The 20,253-nt window shown below is 37.7% G+C and overlaps 1 protein-coding gene across 1 annotated transcript in view; it reads left to right on the top strand.

Moving 5' to 3' along the window:
• The window catches only part of DCC (DCC netrin 1 receptor), a 1,173,370-nt gene that overhangs the window by 1,124,588 nt on the left and 28,529 nt on the right, over positions 1-20,253 (top strand). Inside the window, exons 26-27 of the mRNA XM_034996274.1 lie at positions 2,873-3,028; positions 12,383-12,595. Coding sequence (XP_034852165.1) covers positions 2,873-3,028; positions 12,383-12,595 — 369 coding nt within the window. The remainder of the gene's footprint in view (positions 1-2,872; positions 3,029-12,382; positions 12,596-20,253) is intronic.

The following is a 20,253-nucleotide window of genomic DNA, read 5'->3' as shown; positions in this document are numbered from 1 at the left end:
CTTTTGTTCTCTGGTGGCTTTCCCTGGTGGCTTTCCGTGTCTCTTCAGGAGTCAGAGTAGAAGAGATCATTTCCAACCCTCTGCCTCAGAGCAGAGAGATCGCAGTCTGTTCTTCAATGAGCTCTCCAGGCCACACTATCTCTGTTTCTGTCTGTGCTGCTATAAACTGCAGCATCCTAGGTTGTGCACCCCTCAGCAGGGCTCCCAGTCCTCACCTCCAGGTCAGGGCATGGGGGCACGTCTCTGCCCTTTGTGCTCCTAACACCACAGCCGCCCCCAGTTCACACGTACAGCCCCACCGCTCCAGGTTTTAGTCTGGGGGGCTGCCCTAAAGTCCTTTCCCCGCCACAACCGGTCTGTGAGTCTGTGCCCCATCCCCAGCATGGGAGGCTATTGCTCACTGGCAGTGCAGGATTCCCACGGCTCCCTCCCCCTTCCATTTATCTTCTGATATCTGCCGCAGAATCACGGCTCCCCGCTTCATACCTTGAAACCAACTGTGTGCAATATCCTGTTTGTAGAGATCCAGATCTATCTTCTTACATCTCAGGCTGATTTCGTGGGTGTTCAGAGTGGTCTGGTAGATATCCAGCTCAATTCAGGGGACCAGTTGGAATAGGGTCCCCTAGTCCTCCGCCATCTTTTCCTCCTCAATTCTACAATTAGTATTTCTGTACAATTGTTTATAAAGTAAGATTTTATTAGAATTCTATCACTTAAATGACACAAATAAGGCTTTTTCTATACAATTATTGCATACATCTGTGGATGAATGTTACTTTTTGCATAAATTCTATTCCACTGTTTTATTTATCTGAACACTGAGAAACTTTATTTGCATATATGTGTGGGTGAGTGTTACAACAATAAGATTTTTACAGCAGTCACTCAATGATTTGAACTTCCAAATTACGTGCCAAAATCAGACTGTGAACTCTCATCTGAAGTTATTTTTTATAATATTTCAACAAACTAGATGTTGTCTTCCAATTATGCTGGAAGTAAAAATTTTAGAAACTGCTTGACTTTCAAAAGTATTTGTTACTCATTCAGGTTATTTGCTTTCTCATTTTTAAGAGGTACACCTGTTAGAAACTTTACCAAGATTTACAGAGTAATTATAAAATACATCTGCAAATTTTTTCCACTAAGAAGTACTTTATATAATATGGTATATTATGACAGGATTGGAAGCATTGAAATATCACTTACAATATACTGTTACCAATATAATTTTTTGAAAAATGCTTTTATTCTATTACAATCTTTTAGTTTGTAGTCATTTCATGGAAAACACCCATCATTTAACCTATTTGAAAGAGTTAGTCCTTATTGTGAAACCAATAGTGTTTCTTTTTTTAATTTTTCAATTCAAATAAACATGTTACTATATATTTCAAGGAGTATTATAAATACACTGAAAAATAAATTCCAGAATGCTAATTCAAAAGCTATTTTACTAGAAGCAGCCCTTTTGATTTAAAGTGTTGTATGTTTAATATAATGAATCTGCACTTTAAGTTAGAAAAAAAATTTTTAAATCTACATGTTACTTCTAACTAATTTAAAATAATGCAATATAATCTGTGTCAATGATCATGAAGTTACTTAGGTAAGAAGAATATGATAAAAAGAAAGGTTTTCCTTTGGTAAATGTGCATGCTCATGCATGTTAAACTCCAGTAATTGGAATTAGAGTGTAATTAAATAAAAATAATGCATATAATAGAACTAACTTTATTGATGTAATAGGAATATACTGCTGAAAATCATTCTAGTAGCTAGTTTAAATTGTATTTTTTGTTAATAAGAGGTAGGGAATACTAAATATTTTATAAGATGATGTAAGATGATCGACTTCAATTAGAATAAGTATTTTATAATGTGGCATAATTTAATAGATATTGAATAACGGAATTGAATAATGCTCAACACACCTAGGAAATATTATGTAAGATATTGATCTGTGGGTTTAAGCCAGTACCACTAAAAAATATTTGGTATTCCCAAACAACATGTAGTTATATTTAAATTAATGTGTCACTAAACTGTACTGTTTTGCTGTTCGAAGTCATTTTCTTTCCATTTAAATAAAAATCCTAAGTATGATTATTGAGACTATACCTTGCTTTTCTCTCTCCAGACTATCTCTCAACAGCATTACATTCTTTCACAGAATGAGCAGAAAATTCCTATTTCCATAGCTCACTTTACACAATATATTCAGTTTCTGAACAACCCAGCATTTCTAACACCACAGTTATTGCTTAAGAGAAAGAAAAAGGCAAAAACAAAACAAAACAAAAAGCAGAGAGCCTTAACGAGGCTTTATGGTGGCTTGTTTCATTGTTTCTTTCTTTGAAACTGTGGAAAGTTTGAAATCTCAGGGTAATGCTCTGTAGTAAGGTGCTGGAGGAGGGAGCCGTCTTTTTTTTTTTTTTTTGATGTAGTGATCCATGATTCATTGTTTACATATAACACCCAGTGCTCCATTCAGTACATGCCCTCCTTAATACCCATCACCAGGCTAACCCATCCCCCCATCCCCCTCCCCTCTAGAACCCTTGGTTTGTTTCTCAGAGTCCATAGTCTCTCATGGTTTGTCTTGCCCTCCGATTTCCCCCCTTCATTTTACCCTTCCTACTATCTTCTTTTTTTTTTTTTTTTACGTATAATGTATTATTTGTTCAGGAGCCGTCTTTTTTAGAGTAAGAAAGAGACTGTGGAAAGAGAGGCAAGTAAAGGAACCTACATGATGCTATGAAGAGTATTCATGGGTTTGAAGATGTGAAAATTTAGCCCTTTCCTTTTTTATTTGTTAGGTGGCTACCTAAGATAAATAATAATAATAACAACATCTCTTTTTTTGCAGCTGTCGTGAGTGCCATCCCTGTGCCAACCCTGGAAAGTGCCCAGTACCCAGGAATCCTTCCATCTCCCACGTGTGGATACCCCCACCCACAGTTTACCCTCCGGCCCGTGCCATTCCCCACACTGTCAGTGGACCGAGGTTTCGGAGCAGGAAAAAGTCAGTGTAATGCATTTTCCTTTCTTTTTACTAAGAACAAATGAATAATAACCAAGCATGTCTTGTTAAATGTATCGCATTTTAATATTCTCATCCCTTGGGAAAATTGGTTTACCTCTGCCCTGGGTCAGAATCAAAGGACCAATTCTCTGGGAGTCTTTCCATAGACAATGTGGGAAGCTGTGGGGAAACAAAGATTAACTGGTTCAGTAAAACAATGATGTGATGGGTGCTTGAACTTAATATGTTGTCAACTAGGAAATGAATAATCAAGTGACTGTCCTCCAACATATTCTTGTGTAAGTGTCTGTTGGTTCTATTTAAAAGTGTGTCATTGATTCCTGATAAACTGATATTTAAATGAATGCCTTAGCTTTCTTTAATTAAATCAATTAAGCAATATCTTTTGACTTTTAATTAATAATTGTTGGAGAAAAAGATTTCCAAAGGAGTAATTCATTTGTTTTTGTATTATTACTACTTTTCTGATTTTAATGAAATATAGGTGACATAGAACATTGTGTAAATTTAAGGTTTACAATGTGTTGATTTATACACTTATGTATGACAAAATGATTACTACCATAAAATTGGTTAATGCCCCTCTCATGTCACATAATTGCCATTTCTCTTCTGTGGTGAGAATGTTTTAAATCTACTTTCTTAACAACTTTCGAGTATATAATACAGTATTATTAGCTATAATCACTATGCTGTACATTAGATGCCCAGAACTTAATCATCTTATAACTAGAAGTGTGTACTCTTTGACCCAACATCTCTCTTTTTTCCCTATCCCCCAGATCCTGGTAACCACAATTCTAGTCTCTATTTTTATGAGTTCATCTTTTTTAGGTTCTATATATAAGGGATATCATATAGTATCTTCTTTCTGTTCCTGACTTATTTCACTTAGCATAATGCCCTCAAGGTCCATCCATTTGTTGCAATTTCTTTCTCATAGCTGAATAATATTCCATTTTGTATATATACCATGTCTTCTTTATCCATACATCCATTGATGGATGCTTAGGTTGTTTCCATATCTTGGCTATTGTGAATAATGCTACAGTGAGCATGGGAGTGTGTATATGTCTTTAAGATCTCATTTTCATTTCCTTTGGATATATACCCAGAAGTGAGACTGCTGGATTATATAGTAGTTCTATTTTTAATGTTTTTTAGGACCTTCATACTCTTTTCCACAGTAGCTGCACCAGTTTACATTTTCAGCAACAGTTCACTCTTTTGTCCACGTCCTTGCCAACATTTCTCTTGTCTTTTTGATGATAGCCATTCTAACAGGTATGAAGTGATACCCCATTGTGATTTTGATTTGCATTTCCCTGATAATTTGGTAAGGTCAAATACCTTTTCCACATATTTGCTGACCATTTATATGTCTTGTTTGGAAAAATGTTTATTCAGTTCTTCTGCACATTTTTAATCCAACTTTTTTTGCTATTGTATTGTGTGATTGTGTTACATATTTTGGATATCAACTGCTTATCAAATATGTGGTTGGCAAATATTTCCTCCCATTCTGTAAACTGCTTTTCATTTTGTTGATGGTTTTCTTTTAGCTGTACAGAAGTTTTTAATTTGATGTAATCCCATGTGTTTATTTTTGCTTTTGTTGCCTTTGCTTTTTGGTGTCAAATCTAAAAAGTCATTGCCAAAACCAGTGTCAAAGAGATTACCCCCTATGTTTTCTTCTAGGAGTTTGACAGTTTCAGGTCTTAAGTTCAAGTCTTTAATCCATTTGAGTTCATTTTTGTGTACAGCGTAAGAAATCCAGTTTCATTCTTTTTCAAGAGGCAATTCAATCTTCTCAATGCCATTTATTAAAGAGACTGCCCCTCACCCCCCGGTATATTCTTGGCTCTTTGGCATAAATTAATTGACCATGTATACAGGGGTTTATTTCCAGGCTCTCCATTCTGTTCCATTGGTCGGTATGCCTATTTTTATGTCTATACCATACTGTTTGACTATTATAGCTTTGCAGTATAGTTTGAAATCAGGAAGTGTGAAGCCTCCAGCTTGCTCTTCTTTCTCAATATTGGTTTGGCTATTTGGGGTCTTTCTGGTTCCATACAAATTTTGAGATGGTTTGTTCTATTTCTGTGAAAAATGCCATTGGATTTTTGATAGAGATTGCATTGACTCTGCAGATCACTTTGGGTAGTATGGAAATTTTAACAATATTAATTCTTTCAAACCATGAGCATGGAATATCTTTCCTTTTATTTATGTCTTCAATTTCTTTCATCAACATCTTATAGTTTTCAGTGTAAAGATCTTTTTCCTCCTTGGTTAAATTTATTCCTAAGTGTTTTATTCTTTTTGACACAATTGTAAAAGGGATTGTTTTTCTTAATTTCTCTTTCTGATAGCTCATTAGTAGCATATATAAATGTAACTGATTTTTGTGTATCGATTTTATATCCTGAAAGTAGTATTTCATTTGTTTTAAGGGAAGTAGGTATGGAGAGAGGCTCTCAATCTATTATATACACTCTGGTGGTTTCTCCTATGCCATTTGACTTTTTTTTCTTCTTCAAGCACAGCATTTTAAAATCAATTTTATGGCTTTCTTCTCTTAGTTAGGAACAGGTGACTCAGCAGCTCATGTGAGATAGGATGTTTTGTAATAGATAAGATGGTAACAGCAATAAAATATATTTGTGAGGTAAGCTATATTTTTTCCAACCCAACAGGGACAGCTCTAAGAAATCATAAATCATCTAGATGTAGCAAGGTTAGAATTAAAAGGCATCAAAAATCTGACAAGAGAATGAGATTTATTTTCCCTTTTCTCACTGCACATCATGTCTACAGAATAGAGCTGTGTGCAGAAACTCAAGAAAAAATAGTTCCCCAAACCATATTGAACAGCATTAAATGAGAAAGATATGGGAAGTCCAAAAACCAAAATTTCCAAATCCTAGGACAACTAGGAAAGTGATTCCAGTCAAAGAATTCAGAACCCACAAGTCCCTTCTTCAGCTTCTGAAACAAACTCTCCCCAGCAGAAAAGAAAGGATTATAGTTTTTGTTTAGTTTTTCCCTCATCACATCACTGTCTATTGTTTTCTTTTTATTTCATCTATATTCTCTGACTTTAAAAGTGTGAGAAGGATGTGTAGCATGACCTTTATCTCTTCACTACACAAGACCAAGTCAAGCCAAAGTTCAGTACACTTTATTAAAGAAATTAACTATTTTATTTTATTTTTTAAAGATTTTATTTATTTATTTGACAGAGAGAGACATAGCGAGAGAGGGAACACAAGCAGAGGGACTGGTAGAGGGAGAAGCAGGCTTCCTACAGAGCAGGGCGCCCCATGTGGGGCTCGATCCCAGGACCCTGGGATCATGACCCAAGCCGAAGGCAGGTGCCTAATGACTGAGCCACCCAGGCGCCCCTTAACTATTTTATTTTACTCATGGTGTATTCCTGTCATTTCTTTTTCTCCTGTAAAGATATAGTCTCCTTCTGAGAACTCAGCATCCCATTTACTCTTTTCTTTTTCTCTTGATTTGGTGCAATGTGCAAAACTGTCTCATTGAATCATAGGCATAGTCATTCCAGAAGTTAAATTTCAATGAAAAAGAAAATAATAAATGAGCTAGCATAATTTTTTTTTTCCTTTCCCCCTTGGCCAAAATCAGTTACATGGAGAAGCTCAGTACCAATGGGATAGGGAAGTATATATGCCACCCAACGTGAACTAAGGAATTCACAGGGGAAGGGTGAGTTGTGAACAAATAATACAGTTTATCACAGATTACCATTCACCATCAGGACTTTGTGTGAGTCACCGTGTCTCATCTCAGACTCTATGCAGATTCTTCTACCGTGGATGTATTTGTTTCTTAGGCTGCCATAATAACGTACCATAAACTAGGTAGTTTAAAATGACAGAAATTTATTCTCTCATAGTTCTGGAGGCTAGAACTCCAAAATCAAGGTGTTGTCAGGGTTGTGTTCTCCCCAGAGTCTCTAGGGGTGGATCCATCTTTGCCTCTTCCAGCTTCTGGTAGTCCCAGGCATCCCTTGGCTTTGTCAGCTAACTCCAGTATCTGCCTCCTTCAGATGGCCATCCTCCCTCTGCCTGAAGAGGTCTTAGAGACCCAGAACTCTAAGGACATATTTGGAGGCCACAAACTTTTATGAAGAGAATTGCGTCTCCCAGAAAGATATGTTGAGGTTCTAACCTCCAATAACTGTGAATGCGACCTTATTTAGAAATAGGATCTTTTCATATGTTACCAAGTTAAGGTGAGTTCATGCTGAGTTAAGGTGTGTCCTAATCCAATATGCCTTGTGTCCTTAAAGAGAAGAGACTCAGACACACAGGAGAAGTTGACCGTTTGACAACAGAGGCAGAAATTGGAGTGATGCATGCATAAGCCAAAGAAAAATAAATGAACTAGGTTAAAATGTGTTTTTATTTGTGGTTAAACACTACAGATTTGTTTATAGCTGTGGTTAGAGTCTCACGTGCCACTCTGGTGCAGGACTTTGATAGTAGAGCAGGCTGCGTATATGTGGGGACAGAGAGGGTACTGGAAAGCTCTGTACCTTCCACTCAGTTTCGCAGTGAACCTAAAAATGAATGAATGAATGAATGAATGAATGAACGAATGAGTAAATAAATAAATGAATAAAAGAAAAATTTAGTCTCTTTAGGAATTTTTAAAATTTTGTTAACTTATTTAAAAGTAAGGATTATTAAATAAGGGTAGTTATACAACTATAATATATAACGTAAACATAAAATATATAATACAACTATTATATAAAGTTATATAAGTAAAGGATTCCTAAAGAGTGCTTAACTTAATTTTTGAACTTGATCTAAAAATCAAAAAGCATGGACATATGACTCCTGGCCAAAATTTCACAGATTTTTTAATATATATATTCAGTCATACATCAGGTAATTTTTGAGCAAAAGGAATGTGCAGTGCAAAAGAAATAGGCACAAATATATGTTTCCACGTGATGGCTTAGAAAAGGAAAAGAAATAAGCACCTCTTTTCTAGGAAACCAAATATTCTCTAAATCACTATCAGAACCAGTTAACTTCCAGCCATTCAATATTGGTTTCTAAATGCCTTGGAGATCACTAAACATCCCTGTTCTTTCTCAAGCAGAAAACATTTCATGACTCTGGCTGGAGATGTCTTATTAGTCACCTTGAGAAACAACCAAAGTCACACATAGGAAAAGAAAAATTTGTGCCAAGTGTGGAGACTCTCCTTCCTCCGAAGTTATCTGAAAGACCTTTGAGTTGCACAAGAAATGGATCACTAAAACTCTGTTCCCAAAGAGCTGCTCCTTTCTGAAAGTCACAAATAAAGCTGAATTTCTCTCCTACCGTGAGAAAAAGAAAGTTGTAGGATATTATACATTTGCATTACACACATTTGGTGATCCACTAATAAAGATTTATATAGTTCTGATGGACAATTACCTCCTCTTCCTACTAATAAACTGTAGTTCTGGTCTTAGCCTCAATAGGCAAACTCCCTGGAGAACAAGAAACAGTGCCATATTTTGAAAACTTCGACCAACAGATAGCCTTGAGGCCCGATTTCTACAAGTCACTATAAGCATTTTCTCATCCTCGAAACAGGTAGATACCAGAGGTTAGATGATTTTTACCATTCCTTTCAGTTTGGGTGTTGTCTTAGTGAGAAGGCTGGTCAACCTCACCCATGTTATTTTTCTGTCCTAACTCTCCCCCAAATTGGAAATCAAATAATAGATGGGACTTGACCTAGATAGAATCATGGGCACAGTGGAGTTAATGAATTTCTCTCTAGGGTCTATGCAAAAATCCACACTGTCAGGAACTGGGGTTACTCAGGAGTATTGCACAGTTGTTTGTTCTGAGATTAATGAGTGAATTAGGTTCCTTAAGTGTTCCTGTCTCAAAGTCTTTGCGTAGAGTTGCCGGCATACTATATTTCTTTCAAATACTACAATTTGAGATAGAAGAAAAATCCTCATTTCCATTTTTGCAATATTTTTGCCAGTTATTCTGTAGCAATTATTTATGTGTTAACATTAATTATCATAAAGTGCCTTGAAATTTGACTCTGCTGTGTAATCGTACGCTATTTGTACAATGCCTTCCCACTATTTCATCATTTGAAAACGAGTGCCTTGCCAACACTTATTTGATTCTCCCTTTCCTTTCGGAATTGCAGGAAGGCTGTGCTTGGTGGGCAAAGGGAGGTTTTCTTTGCTTTCCAAGCTCTGAAATACCGTGTCACTGAGCCAGTTTGTTTCACACAGGTGTCCTGATACTGACGACTAAACTGGCCAAAGGGCTCTTCTGATGTGAGGGCTTTGCTCCCGGGGAGCCCTGGCTATTGTATTTAAGAGCTTTGACTGCCTCAAATATCAGCCAGTTCTGAAAAGCATTTCTTTTGCTCCCCATAAAATATAAGAATTATGAAGTGACTATGGAAAATCGGTACCTTGTCCATTGTATTAGATATTAATTAAGCAAACTTGTCATTTTTGAACAAAATAGAACTAGTCCCTTATGGATTAGTGATGTATTTGGTCTCTCATTCCCACCTAGCACATTAGATTAGGCACTTTCCTTTCCACTATGTGTGGTACTAAGGATTGATTTTGCCAAAGAGCTTGTCCATATGTGTGGAGCTACCATTATTTCCCTCAAATGTGTTCCCAGTGGGAATCATGGTGACCAGTTGAAGACCTGGGGATGAAGGACTAGTCATGTGAGCAATGCCATTAAAGAGAATAGGAATGGGAGTGACCCCCAAACATCCCATGATGTCATCAAAATTCCTGTGAAACCTGAGGTTTTTGAGAAACTAAATTTTGGAAAACTAAAAAAGTGCATGTCAACTTTATTAAGCCTAATGTCACAATAATATTTTAACATAGATCTTTTTCATTTCAAAAATGTAGAAGAAATAGAAAAGGAAAATATGAAGGAATAAAGAAGCACATCACACAATATATTATTTCTTTAGTGGCTAAAGCAGTTTTTAAAATATGATATGGATTTATTACAGTCCATCTTCAATAGAATTACTGAGGGCAGATTTCTGTAGAAAATTGTGAAATTTCTTTCCCTGGAAAGATATTTCTAATATGGTGGTATGGACCTGTAATAAAAACTGGCCCATTTGTAATGAAGAGGGACCCAGACATAGGTTCCTACAGCCTCTTCTCTCCGATCTAGAGCTAAGACATACTGTGTTGTTATTTGGATATTGACCATTGGTCATTTTCTCCTTTAGATTAAATATGAGTCCAGAGTAAACTGGCGTAATTTTCTTTGCCTCTAAAACTATACTGTCAACCATCTAATTATGCAGTCTTTAAAGTTTTTATTTATTTATATATTTGTTTGTAATCTCTACACGCAACGTGGGACTCAGACTCAATGACCCTGAGATCAAGAGTCACGTGCTCTTCCGACTGAGCCAGCCAGATGCCCCTAAAAGTATAAAGGAGAGAGAAACAGGTGTTCTTGTATTCAATCAAGACTGCATAATTTGAATACAAGAACACCTGTTTCTCTCTCCTTTATATTCTTCTTCTTTTATTTTTTTAAGATTTTACTTTTGAGTAATCTCTATGCCAAAGTGGAGCTTGAACTCACAACCCTGAGATCCAGAGTCACATGCTCTACTGACTGAGCCAGCCAGGCACCACTCTCTCAAGCAATTTAGCTCCTTATAAACACCTACCTGAAGCCTCTATCCCTTCTGCCCTTATCTGAGAACCCACGTCACCAAGGATTTGCCTTAACGTTTTCCTTGAAGCCCCACCTTTTAACCTTGATATGTTGCATGCATGTGCCCCTCCCCTCCGTGATAGGACTTCCTAGCTTAGAGACAAGGCACTTCTGAAAACTCCTCTTGCCAGAGTTCTATCCAGTTTGCTGTCTTGATTACATTTTCTTTGTTTGAAGAAATCTTTTATCAAGTCTTTGCTTTTTTACTAGCTCTGGTGGCTGGGTGGCTATATCCTGTCCTTGGCCAACGCTATGTTTCCCCTGCTTCTATCTTTGAGTGGGGTAAGCCAGAGTCTTCTCAATGACCCAGAGGATCTCTAACCCTTTCTGAATATAGAAAAATGAGACTTAATACCAAATGCCCTCCGAAGGCACATTTCACTTCTGCATATCTTTAATATAATGTCTTGATCTTTGGTATCTTTAATTTCTACTCCCTTCAGCATTATCACATTTTCTTTCTAGCTCCTCTGCCCTTTGCTGACCTCACTGAGCCTCCCAGAGAGTTGTCTCAAAATTATCTCACAAACTAATTATCTCAAAATATTTCCTGGTTAAAAATTCTCTTTCAAAAGTGAGATATAGTATCTTCTTTCGCTGCATTTTTTCCACTTACCCAATAGAACTTTCTTTCAAAAATAAATCCTCAGAAATATCTTATTTCATCAACACTTATACTGCCGATGCAGCTCTTTGCATTTACAGTTTCACCTGGACCTGTTGATTTTGAATACGAATGATAAAGTCAAGTCACAGTGTCCTTATCATAAGAAGCTGCCTTGCCAATATTTTAGTCCCACTCAACTGTGTTCTCTGGAGAAGAGGTATGTTTCTGTATACGGAGCTGTCCAAATGCCCAAAGGCGATCACAAACGACTACAGGAAACCTCTTCAACTATAGTAATCTGACTGAAAATTACAAGGTTTGCTACCAAAGAGGAAAAATTACAATTCTGCATTCAGGCAACTTGTTCCAGCAAAGTCATCTCTCATATAACTTTTGAGCTGGATGTGCTTCTTTTTTGTTATGGAAGACAATGATAGTGGCTATTACCTGTATCATTTTATTAGCAATGCCTTGAACACCTGGTAACTCTGATTTGTTTGACAGTTGACATGGCATGTTTAAATCGCAGAAAAAAATTGGCATATTGGCTAGTAGATAATAATGCAGCTGTAGCTGAGTTTGGGATATTGAATTTCACTGGCATTACTACTTATGAAAGGAGAAATAAACTCTTTTTTCTTGCTTCATCACTTATGATTACAGGGCCCTGCCAGTTCAGGCAATAGAGTCAATGCTGCTGTGTATACTTTACTGTTCTTCCTGCGAGATAGATCCCTGTCTTGCTGGATCTATTTCCACTGTTATTTAAAGGGGACATGCTATTATATCCCAGAAACATATGAACGAAGAGAAAGGAGAATGTTCATAACTTGAAGAAGAGATTGGCCAGATCCTGACTTATTTCTCTAAATGGATCCAGCGGCCCTGCAGCTGACTTAGGGAAAGCAAGCCTTGTCCTGGAATAATGAATGGCTTTTCTTGTCTCCATTGCAGCGGTGAGTGAAGGACCAGCCACCCAACAGCCACCGATGTTGCCCCCAGCACAGCCTGAGCATCCCAGCAATGAGGAGGCACCAAGCAGAACCATCCCCACAGCCTGTGTTCGACCAACACACCCACTCCGCAGCTTTGCTAATCCTTTGCTACCTCCACCAATGAGTGCAATAGAACCGAAAGTCCCTTACACGCCACTCTTGTCTCAGCCAGGTAAATGCCCGTTTGTTCACGTTTAGAATAGTTATCCTCCGTTCCTCTCCTTGAGTGCATGAGGGTTCCTGCGAAGGCAGGTTGCAATATGTCTGTCACCACTGTAGGCCTACCCAGCGTGCTCCTGTCTGGTACTGATGGTTGTAGGGCAGCTCGTAAGGATCTGCCTTGGCAAGGACTGGCTGGTTATAGGTGCCCTTTATTCCTTTGTGAATTCGTTCATCAATACTGAACACTGCTGGAAACATTCCTGGTTCTTTGGTCTGCCACATGGATCCTAGAATTTAAGGCTAGACACCAAGACTAGAGGTAAAGATACAAAAGTCTGAAAAAACCACTTTTTAGAGATATGCGTGTAATTCCATAATTCTGCTTTGTGCCTTTCAATAGCCATCTTCCAGAGATTCTTATTTCCAAGTTCCAAGGCCAGAAAGGGAAAGAGTCCAACTTCTTAATTTTAGAAATGACAAAACAAACACTTAGACAAGGAGTAACATCTCTATGGTAACTGTGATAGTGTGATTTATGAGAAATACGTATTTGGTCATTCACATGATCAAAATATAGTTTCATTTATATTAGGTCTTCCTCCACAGTTTCTGGGTACTCTGGAGCTCACAGCTGCCAAGCCCTTAGAATTTCCTTAGTGATAAGGGGATAAAGGTATCTTTAGTTATGTTAATGAACGTGACCTTTGGTGTTTTTTGTTTGTTTGCTTGCTTATGAACATGACTTTTGGACAACCCCCTCAAGGGTGGGGCTGGTTGCCAGGAAGACCAACTACATGATTAGAGAGTTGGAACTTTCAGTCCCACCCCCAACCTTCTGGGAGAGGAGAGGGGCTGGAGCTGGAATCTACTGATGACCAATGACTTAGTCAAGCATGACTGTGCAATGAAGCCTCTATAAAAATCTAAGAGGACAGGGTTTGGAGAGCAAACAGGTTGGTTTACATGTGGAGATTTGGGGAGAATGATGTGACTAGAGAGGGGATGGAAACTCCATGCCCTTTCTCCAGATCTCACTCTATGTATCCCTTCATCTGGCTGCTGATTCGTATCCTTTATCATAGCCTTTAATAAACTGACAGACACGTTTCCCTGAGTTCTGTGAGCCACTCTAGCAAATGAATCAAACCTAGAGAGGAGGTCGTTGGAACCACCAGTCTGTAGCCAGTAGGTCAAAAACACAGGTAACAGCCTGGAGCTTGTGACTAGCATCTGAAGTCGGGGGTAGGAGACAGTTTTGTATGTCTGAATCCTTAACCTGTGGAATCTGATACTATTTCTAGGTAGATCATATCAGAATTGAGTTGAATTCTGCTGGTGTCTGAGAATTGGTTGGTATTGGTGGGACAACCGCCCCCCCCCCCAACACTGGAGTTAGGAACACTAACCTTGAAGAACGCCTTTCTAAGAAGATCAGTTGGCAGAGATGAGAACCAGAGTCCCCTATTCCCAATGCAGTGTTCATTTTATTGCCTCGGTTGGTATCCAGTGATGCTAATCTGGAGTTCCTCTTCATTTCTGTTAGGGATTAGGGGGGAGGAGGGAGGACAGAGAAGGAGAGAAGAAGAAGAAGGAAAAGAAGAAGGAGGAAGAGCAACAGATGGGATAAAAAGCCAAAAGATAGATATGTAGATACATAAAGAACTATGTAGTGCTTAAAATTATTTGAACGATTTGAATAATTCTTAACAGCCTCAATATATCAAGCATAAGATAGCAAAGTTCAGTGGTCCCAAGTACAAAGAGCACCGGTGATAGACACAGCTGGATTGGCCAGTCTGTCATTTGGCAAATATGTGTAAGTTTCTGTTACTCAGATCCATACCCACAGCTGCTACAGTCACTGCATTAGTTCATAAGCCTCATGATGACTGCAAACACTAAAAAAGATACAATTGCAATTATGAATATTATCTTAATATTAAGAATGTTTCTTGTTCCTGGTACCATATTAAGTGATTTGTGTTCATGCCCTCTGGTGTTCTGCCTTTCCTGTGGTGTGTGGTACAGATGCTCAGCTACCAGCTAGCCCTGGGAGGTGGAGTGGAGCTCAGGGAGGATGTGGGATTCCAGCCCTTGGGATGTATGAAGGAGGTTTCTCTGACACATAGGTTCAATGGATGCCATGACTTGGTTTCACAGGGAATAGCTCTTCTAACCCAAAAGACACCCACACTAGGATTTAAAGCACATCTAGATCGCCCAAACCCCTCTCCCCATCCTCCACATCTATACGCTCCACACACATTATGGGCAGAGTCTGCTACTTTATAGTGCCCCGAAACTATGAAGTCTTTGCTAATTGAGACAAGGACAGTTGGAAGCAAGAGAATTCAGTTAACGAAATTCCCATGTCAAGAACTCACTCCCTGGTGATTTCTGGTTGCGCTGTTTCCCACTGCAGTACCAACCAAAAGAATAGACCTTGGAAATGACTGGTATTCAGCCCTTTACTGAACATGTATTATATGCCTGGCATGCATATGCAGACTTGTAACATCACATTTGACCCTCAGAGCAACTTTGGGAGGTAGCTGCTTTCTTAACTCCGGTTCATGGCTACGGAAACTGTGACACAGTTAATTTAAGTAACATTTAGGTCTGCACAACTACTGACCAATGCATCTTCTCCCGCTCTTTTTGCCTATAAGAAAGCACAGGTTCTGAAATTTTAGGAACTCATTTGCACCTGTTAGTTTGTTTCTAACTTATTTAATGACAAAAACAAAGATAGATTTTTTTAAAAACTTACTACATCAAATCATCCCAAAACTGATAAAAAGAAAAATGAGAAACATCTGAAATAATTTGAATTGAGGAATACCATTTCCTCATAAGCCTTCCTCACTCACATTTTAATGAGGCAAGAGGTTTAACTGTTTTATGAGGAAGAACACCAATTTTATAATATCAAAAAACTAATGCACCAAAGTACTTTATACTGTTAACTACTGTCTCTAGTTGGAAGTAAAGATTAACTATGTTATCACGGTGAAAAAAAAAAAAGATGAAAATAAAATCCTGAAGTCACTTTCATTTAAATGAAATTTTACCATAGCAGAAATACTTGCTTTGGAAAACAACGTTTGGAAATCAACCCATGCTCCAGAGGACTGTGGTAACAAAGAACCCTAATTTTAGAAAGAACATCTGACAATAGACAGAACAAAGCGCTGGCATTGTTATTTACTACTTACTGTTTTCTTCCGGTTACAAATAATAGGAAAGCAACCTTAAACAAAGTCTGGCACAATGTAGCATAAATAAGTGTATTATGTCTTTAAAAGATGGGAAATGGAGTCCTTTCTGCTGTCTCTACACCCGTTCTCTCAAAAAATAAGCATATCTGAAGAACCGTTCTCTGATCTAATGCCATGCAGGCAAGACCTCATTTTCTTTTATTTCCATTGTACACTTAAGAGCCTTCTTTTTATTAACTGTCTATCTCATTTTAACTATCATTCTTGTTTTTATTTAAACTATTTCTTAAAAACGATCTCTTATTTTATATTTTCCAATATCTTTGGGTTTTTGGTTGATTATATATTTTTCATGGCTCTCCTTTAAATGCCATCCTCCCCCACTCACCTTGAGGCATATCCTGCCATCACTTTGGAATTATTAAATGCCTTTCCTTTTCATGTTTCTCCTTCATTGTCTCCCTGTGATTCCTGTTCATTTCATAATGTCTTACCTCATGATTTTCAAATAAGTTCTCCCTGCATTGCTTCTGACACATGGTAAATAGTATGCTTTTAAGAAAGGGCTGATGTTTACTTATTCTAATAGAAAAAGAAAATTAGCAGACTGACAAATGTATTAGCTGTGACATTAACTACATGCTTCTTAGCCTAAAAGATGAAATACTTAGAGCTTTCAACAAATTTTAATTCTAAGAAAATCATTACTTTAGTCAAACTGATTGATGAAGTAAAGTCATTCTCTTGTTGGCTTAAAAAAATACCTCAAATAATTTTACTTCAGATTTCACAATAAAGGACTGAGTAATTTCTAATGAATTTATCTTTACTTACTTCAAGTAATTACTTTAGAATATGGTAATGTGAGGCATTGCTATAATTTTTAAAGATCACACCAAATGCGAAGCTCCTTCTGCTTCGAAACCACTTAAATTAGGATCAATGAAGAAGCTCTTTCCCTACTCATATAATTGTGTGCGGTTTTTTTAAAGGCAGCATCATTGATCTGTGCCTCAGTTGGACTTACAGTAAGGCATGCGGAGCTGTGTTTGCGGGATGTGAGGTATAGGGCAGTGCATACTACGCAGTAACTGTCTCCACGGAGTTGGGGAGATTTTTGCGGTATTTTTATAGTGAGTGGTAATTAGAAAGTCAGCCGGTTGTCATAACGACTGAAATTCTGCCTACCTGAAAACACAGATTCTTTCCTTCATTTTTTTTTTTAATTTCCACCTGCCCAGTTAAAATTTAGCTTACTAGACGAGAGTACTTTATGGTGTTTCTTACAATTTCATCATCCCCTTATGATAAGGTAGTTCCGTTTCTTAATGCTTCACAGTGAATAACTGTGCAGTCTTTATGCATTTCAGGGAGGCTACAATCACTGCACTTTGCAAATCACAGATGTGGACATAGAAGTGATTTGGCTTCATCCCCTTTCAGGTTAAATAGAAAATGTTTGATGGAGTGTTGCGCTTATGGCCTTATAGATCTGACATAAATTCTACAAAGGGCCAAGAGAGGGTTTTTGTTTTTTTGTTTTTTTCCTTCACTAGTAAAAATTCCTTTTAGCTGTGAAATGATCAGCTGCACTTTAAATGAACCTGGATTAGGAGACCATTTGTCTTCTGAGGCTGTAAATCTAAAGAGAAAGAAAGTGTGACCTCTTAAATAGTGATTTTTATACTAAATAGTGACTGTTTTACATCAGCCCCCTGGAGTTCTTGCATCTTTGTCAAAGGGGCCCATGTGCTTTATTGCCCTCCATTTACACATTGCATTTCCACACGTTTTCATTTATAAAAGCAAAAACCTAGAACATTCTGATCTTTCCAATCTTCAAGGGATCAATATGTCAGTGGACATGACAAGACCAAAACTCATTTCATTGTACTACGAAATTGAGTTTGATTTTCCCTCTGCAAATTGTGGCATGTGCTTCAGTTTGTCTGAGGACTGAGGACAAGGAGTGGGCGGAGGTGGCTGGACAGTGGACAGGAAAGGCATTTGATTTATATTTTATGGCTGGTTGGGAAATCATGTGTTCCTGCTATAACCTGATCTTTTTGACAGGCCTCATTTCAGTAAATATGCTATCACACAAAACTGCCAATAAATTACTATAACACATTAACACAGTTGCATTTCCTGAGCCACTTGTAGGCCACCGTTGGGGGTGTTCATCAAGGATACCACAGGAGTGTTCCATTGTGCTGAAATCAGTCACAGGGAGGTCACGGGAGATCAGACATCCTTACACAGGTGAAACAAGAAGGTCACTTTTCAGGCCAGTCAGGTCACGTAAGTCATTGGCACAGCCAAGTAGGAGAGATATGTTGATTTGACATTATTGGGGTCCATACCACTAATCAATTCCGATGGGGAAAACAACACTATCTCCTGTTACATTTCATCTCATATGTAAGATCATCTGTGTTTTAGTTTGTTTGTTTCTGTAGGTAGTTCCTTGAAGTTGTCCTGTCCTCATTCCTAACAGATTTTTTTTGATAGATGAAATCTAATTTCATTTGGTCTAGTCATCCTTAATTATCCCTTAGGAAAAGTAAGTCAAAATTGCCTTATATATCACCAATGTTTATGACTCTGGAGCCTACTTGGTGTTTTAATAAAGTACTATTTCCTCTAGGATGGGGTTGCAGTATTTTAAACAGGAAAGAGCTCTTCTAATTTCCTCAAAGGGGGAGAAATGATTGCTAGAGGAAACATTATGAGTAAGTCACATGACTGGTGTCTCATTTATAAATGACAAAACCAAAGCCTAAAAGACTAAGCAGCTTGCCCAAGGTCAACAATTGCACTAATGGCCAAGTTAAAAGAATTCAGAGAAATAGAACATTGAAGAGAAACAAAGGATTTTATTTAACTTTTTTGTGATGTGAATAGTTATACTTAGATCAACCTCCCCCCCCCCGCCCCGCCCCATAAGAGGGCTTCTAGGATGATACTAGTTATTAAATAGGCTCCAGAAAGAATTATTTCATAGAAGGTAGTTTGAGTTATTTAGCTTATCATTTGAATAGATGTTTTATTCCTTCATGTAGGCTAGATGGAGGAAAGAAGTTCTAGCAAGAGTAGTGACTAGCCAGGGATTCAGGATAGCTCCTATCTGCTTAAACTCACTTGTCCAACCTGCCAATGTCCCTCTGCAGGACAGTAGGGAGCCAGGGAGCTGATATCTGTTGCTTTTCAGCACCACACACACCACAGGTCGGCAGGGCTTTGGAGTCCAGTAATAAAAATAAAGAAGAATAGAAGGAAATGAAGATAAAAGTTAAGGCACATGAGACTATTACTCAGATTGTGGGTTAGAGAATGTCAGGGCCAATGAGCATGAAAAACAAACAGCTGGTATTTCCTTCTAACTGCAAAAATCTATTGGGACAAGGGAGGACAGTTGAGTCAAAATCTGAGTCCTTTCAGAGGACTTCTGCTAGATTAAAAAAAAATGAGAAAATATTTCACCAGAAATGGTTATATCAATATATAAAATTGAGGTTAATTATCAACTTAATACAGTTAAACTCTGGGGTTAAAGTATTACGTTGCCATCTATATAATCATAAGAGAAAATGAAAAATATCTATTTTCAGAACTTTGTTACCAAGTAGACTACATAATTTGAAACCTATGATTTAAGAACGTCCTTGGATTTTATGAGGAGTGGGTGGCCTCATGAGTGCAAGAGAATGACAAGGAAAAGGGTGAGCAATAAGTTGTTTTCAAAGCAGCAAACATTCCTTTCACATTTCCTAAGAATGTCATAGGTCACATGGTTAACTTCTGCTATATAAATTCTGTTTTTTATGAAATATCTTGAGGATCAAAGTGTCCTTTTTTTTTTAAATAAGCTTATGTGAAATTAATAAGGTTAAGGTTCTGGATTTTGCCACCTTTTATAGTTTATAAAGGACATTTCCAAGTGAATTCATGCCTAGCAGAGAAGTGCAATCACTGTCAATTGATGCAGAGGGAGACATTCAGAGAGGTTGAATAACTTGTGACTTCTCTAGGATCACATGTCATTATCCTTGGGACCTTTATATAAGCCACAGTGGGCACTCAGTAAATACTTGTGGAGCTGAGCAGAATAGAATAATAAAGGTAAGAGCCAGATATTGAATTCAGGTCTTCAATTTCAAGTCGAATGATGATTACAGGTGAAGCAAAGCAACTTGAGAGTTGGCAAAAGGATTAGATAAGCCGAAAAAAATTTCCAAAGTCACAACCATTTGATCCTAAAATATTATGTTCTGAACTATGAATAACATCTTATTCCAAAGCTGAATTAAATTGCATCAAGTGGAAAAATATGATAATGAAGCCACCACCCCTGGAAAACCTATTCACTAATTTAACATCCATACTACAATGGAGAATGGCATCTGCTTTATTCATAAGAAGAGGGAGTGCAGCTCAGTGGAAGAAGATT

The sequence above is a fragment of the Mirounga leonina genome, unplaced genomic scaffold, assembly GCF_011800145.1.
Source record: "Mirounga leonina isolate KUSES-001 unplaced genomic scaffold, KU_Mleo_1.0 Mir_93, whole genome shotgun sequence".
Classification (NCBI taxonomy): domain Eukaryota; kingdom Metazoa; phylum Chordata; class Mammalia; order Carnivora; family Phocidae; genus Mirounga; species Mirounga leonina.
This window is presented reverse-complemented; position numbering and strand designations above follow the sequence as displayed.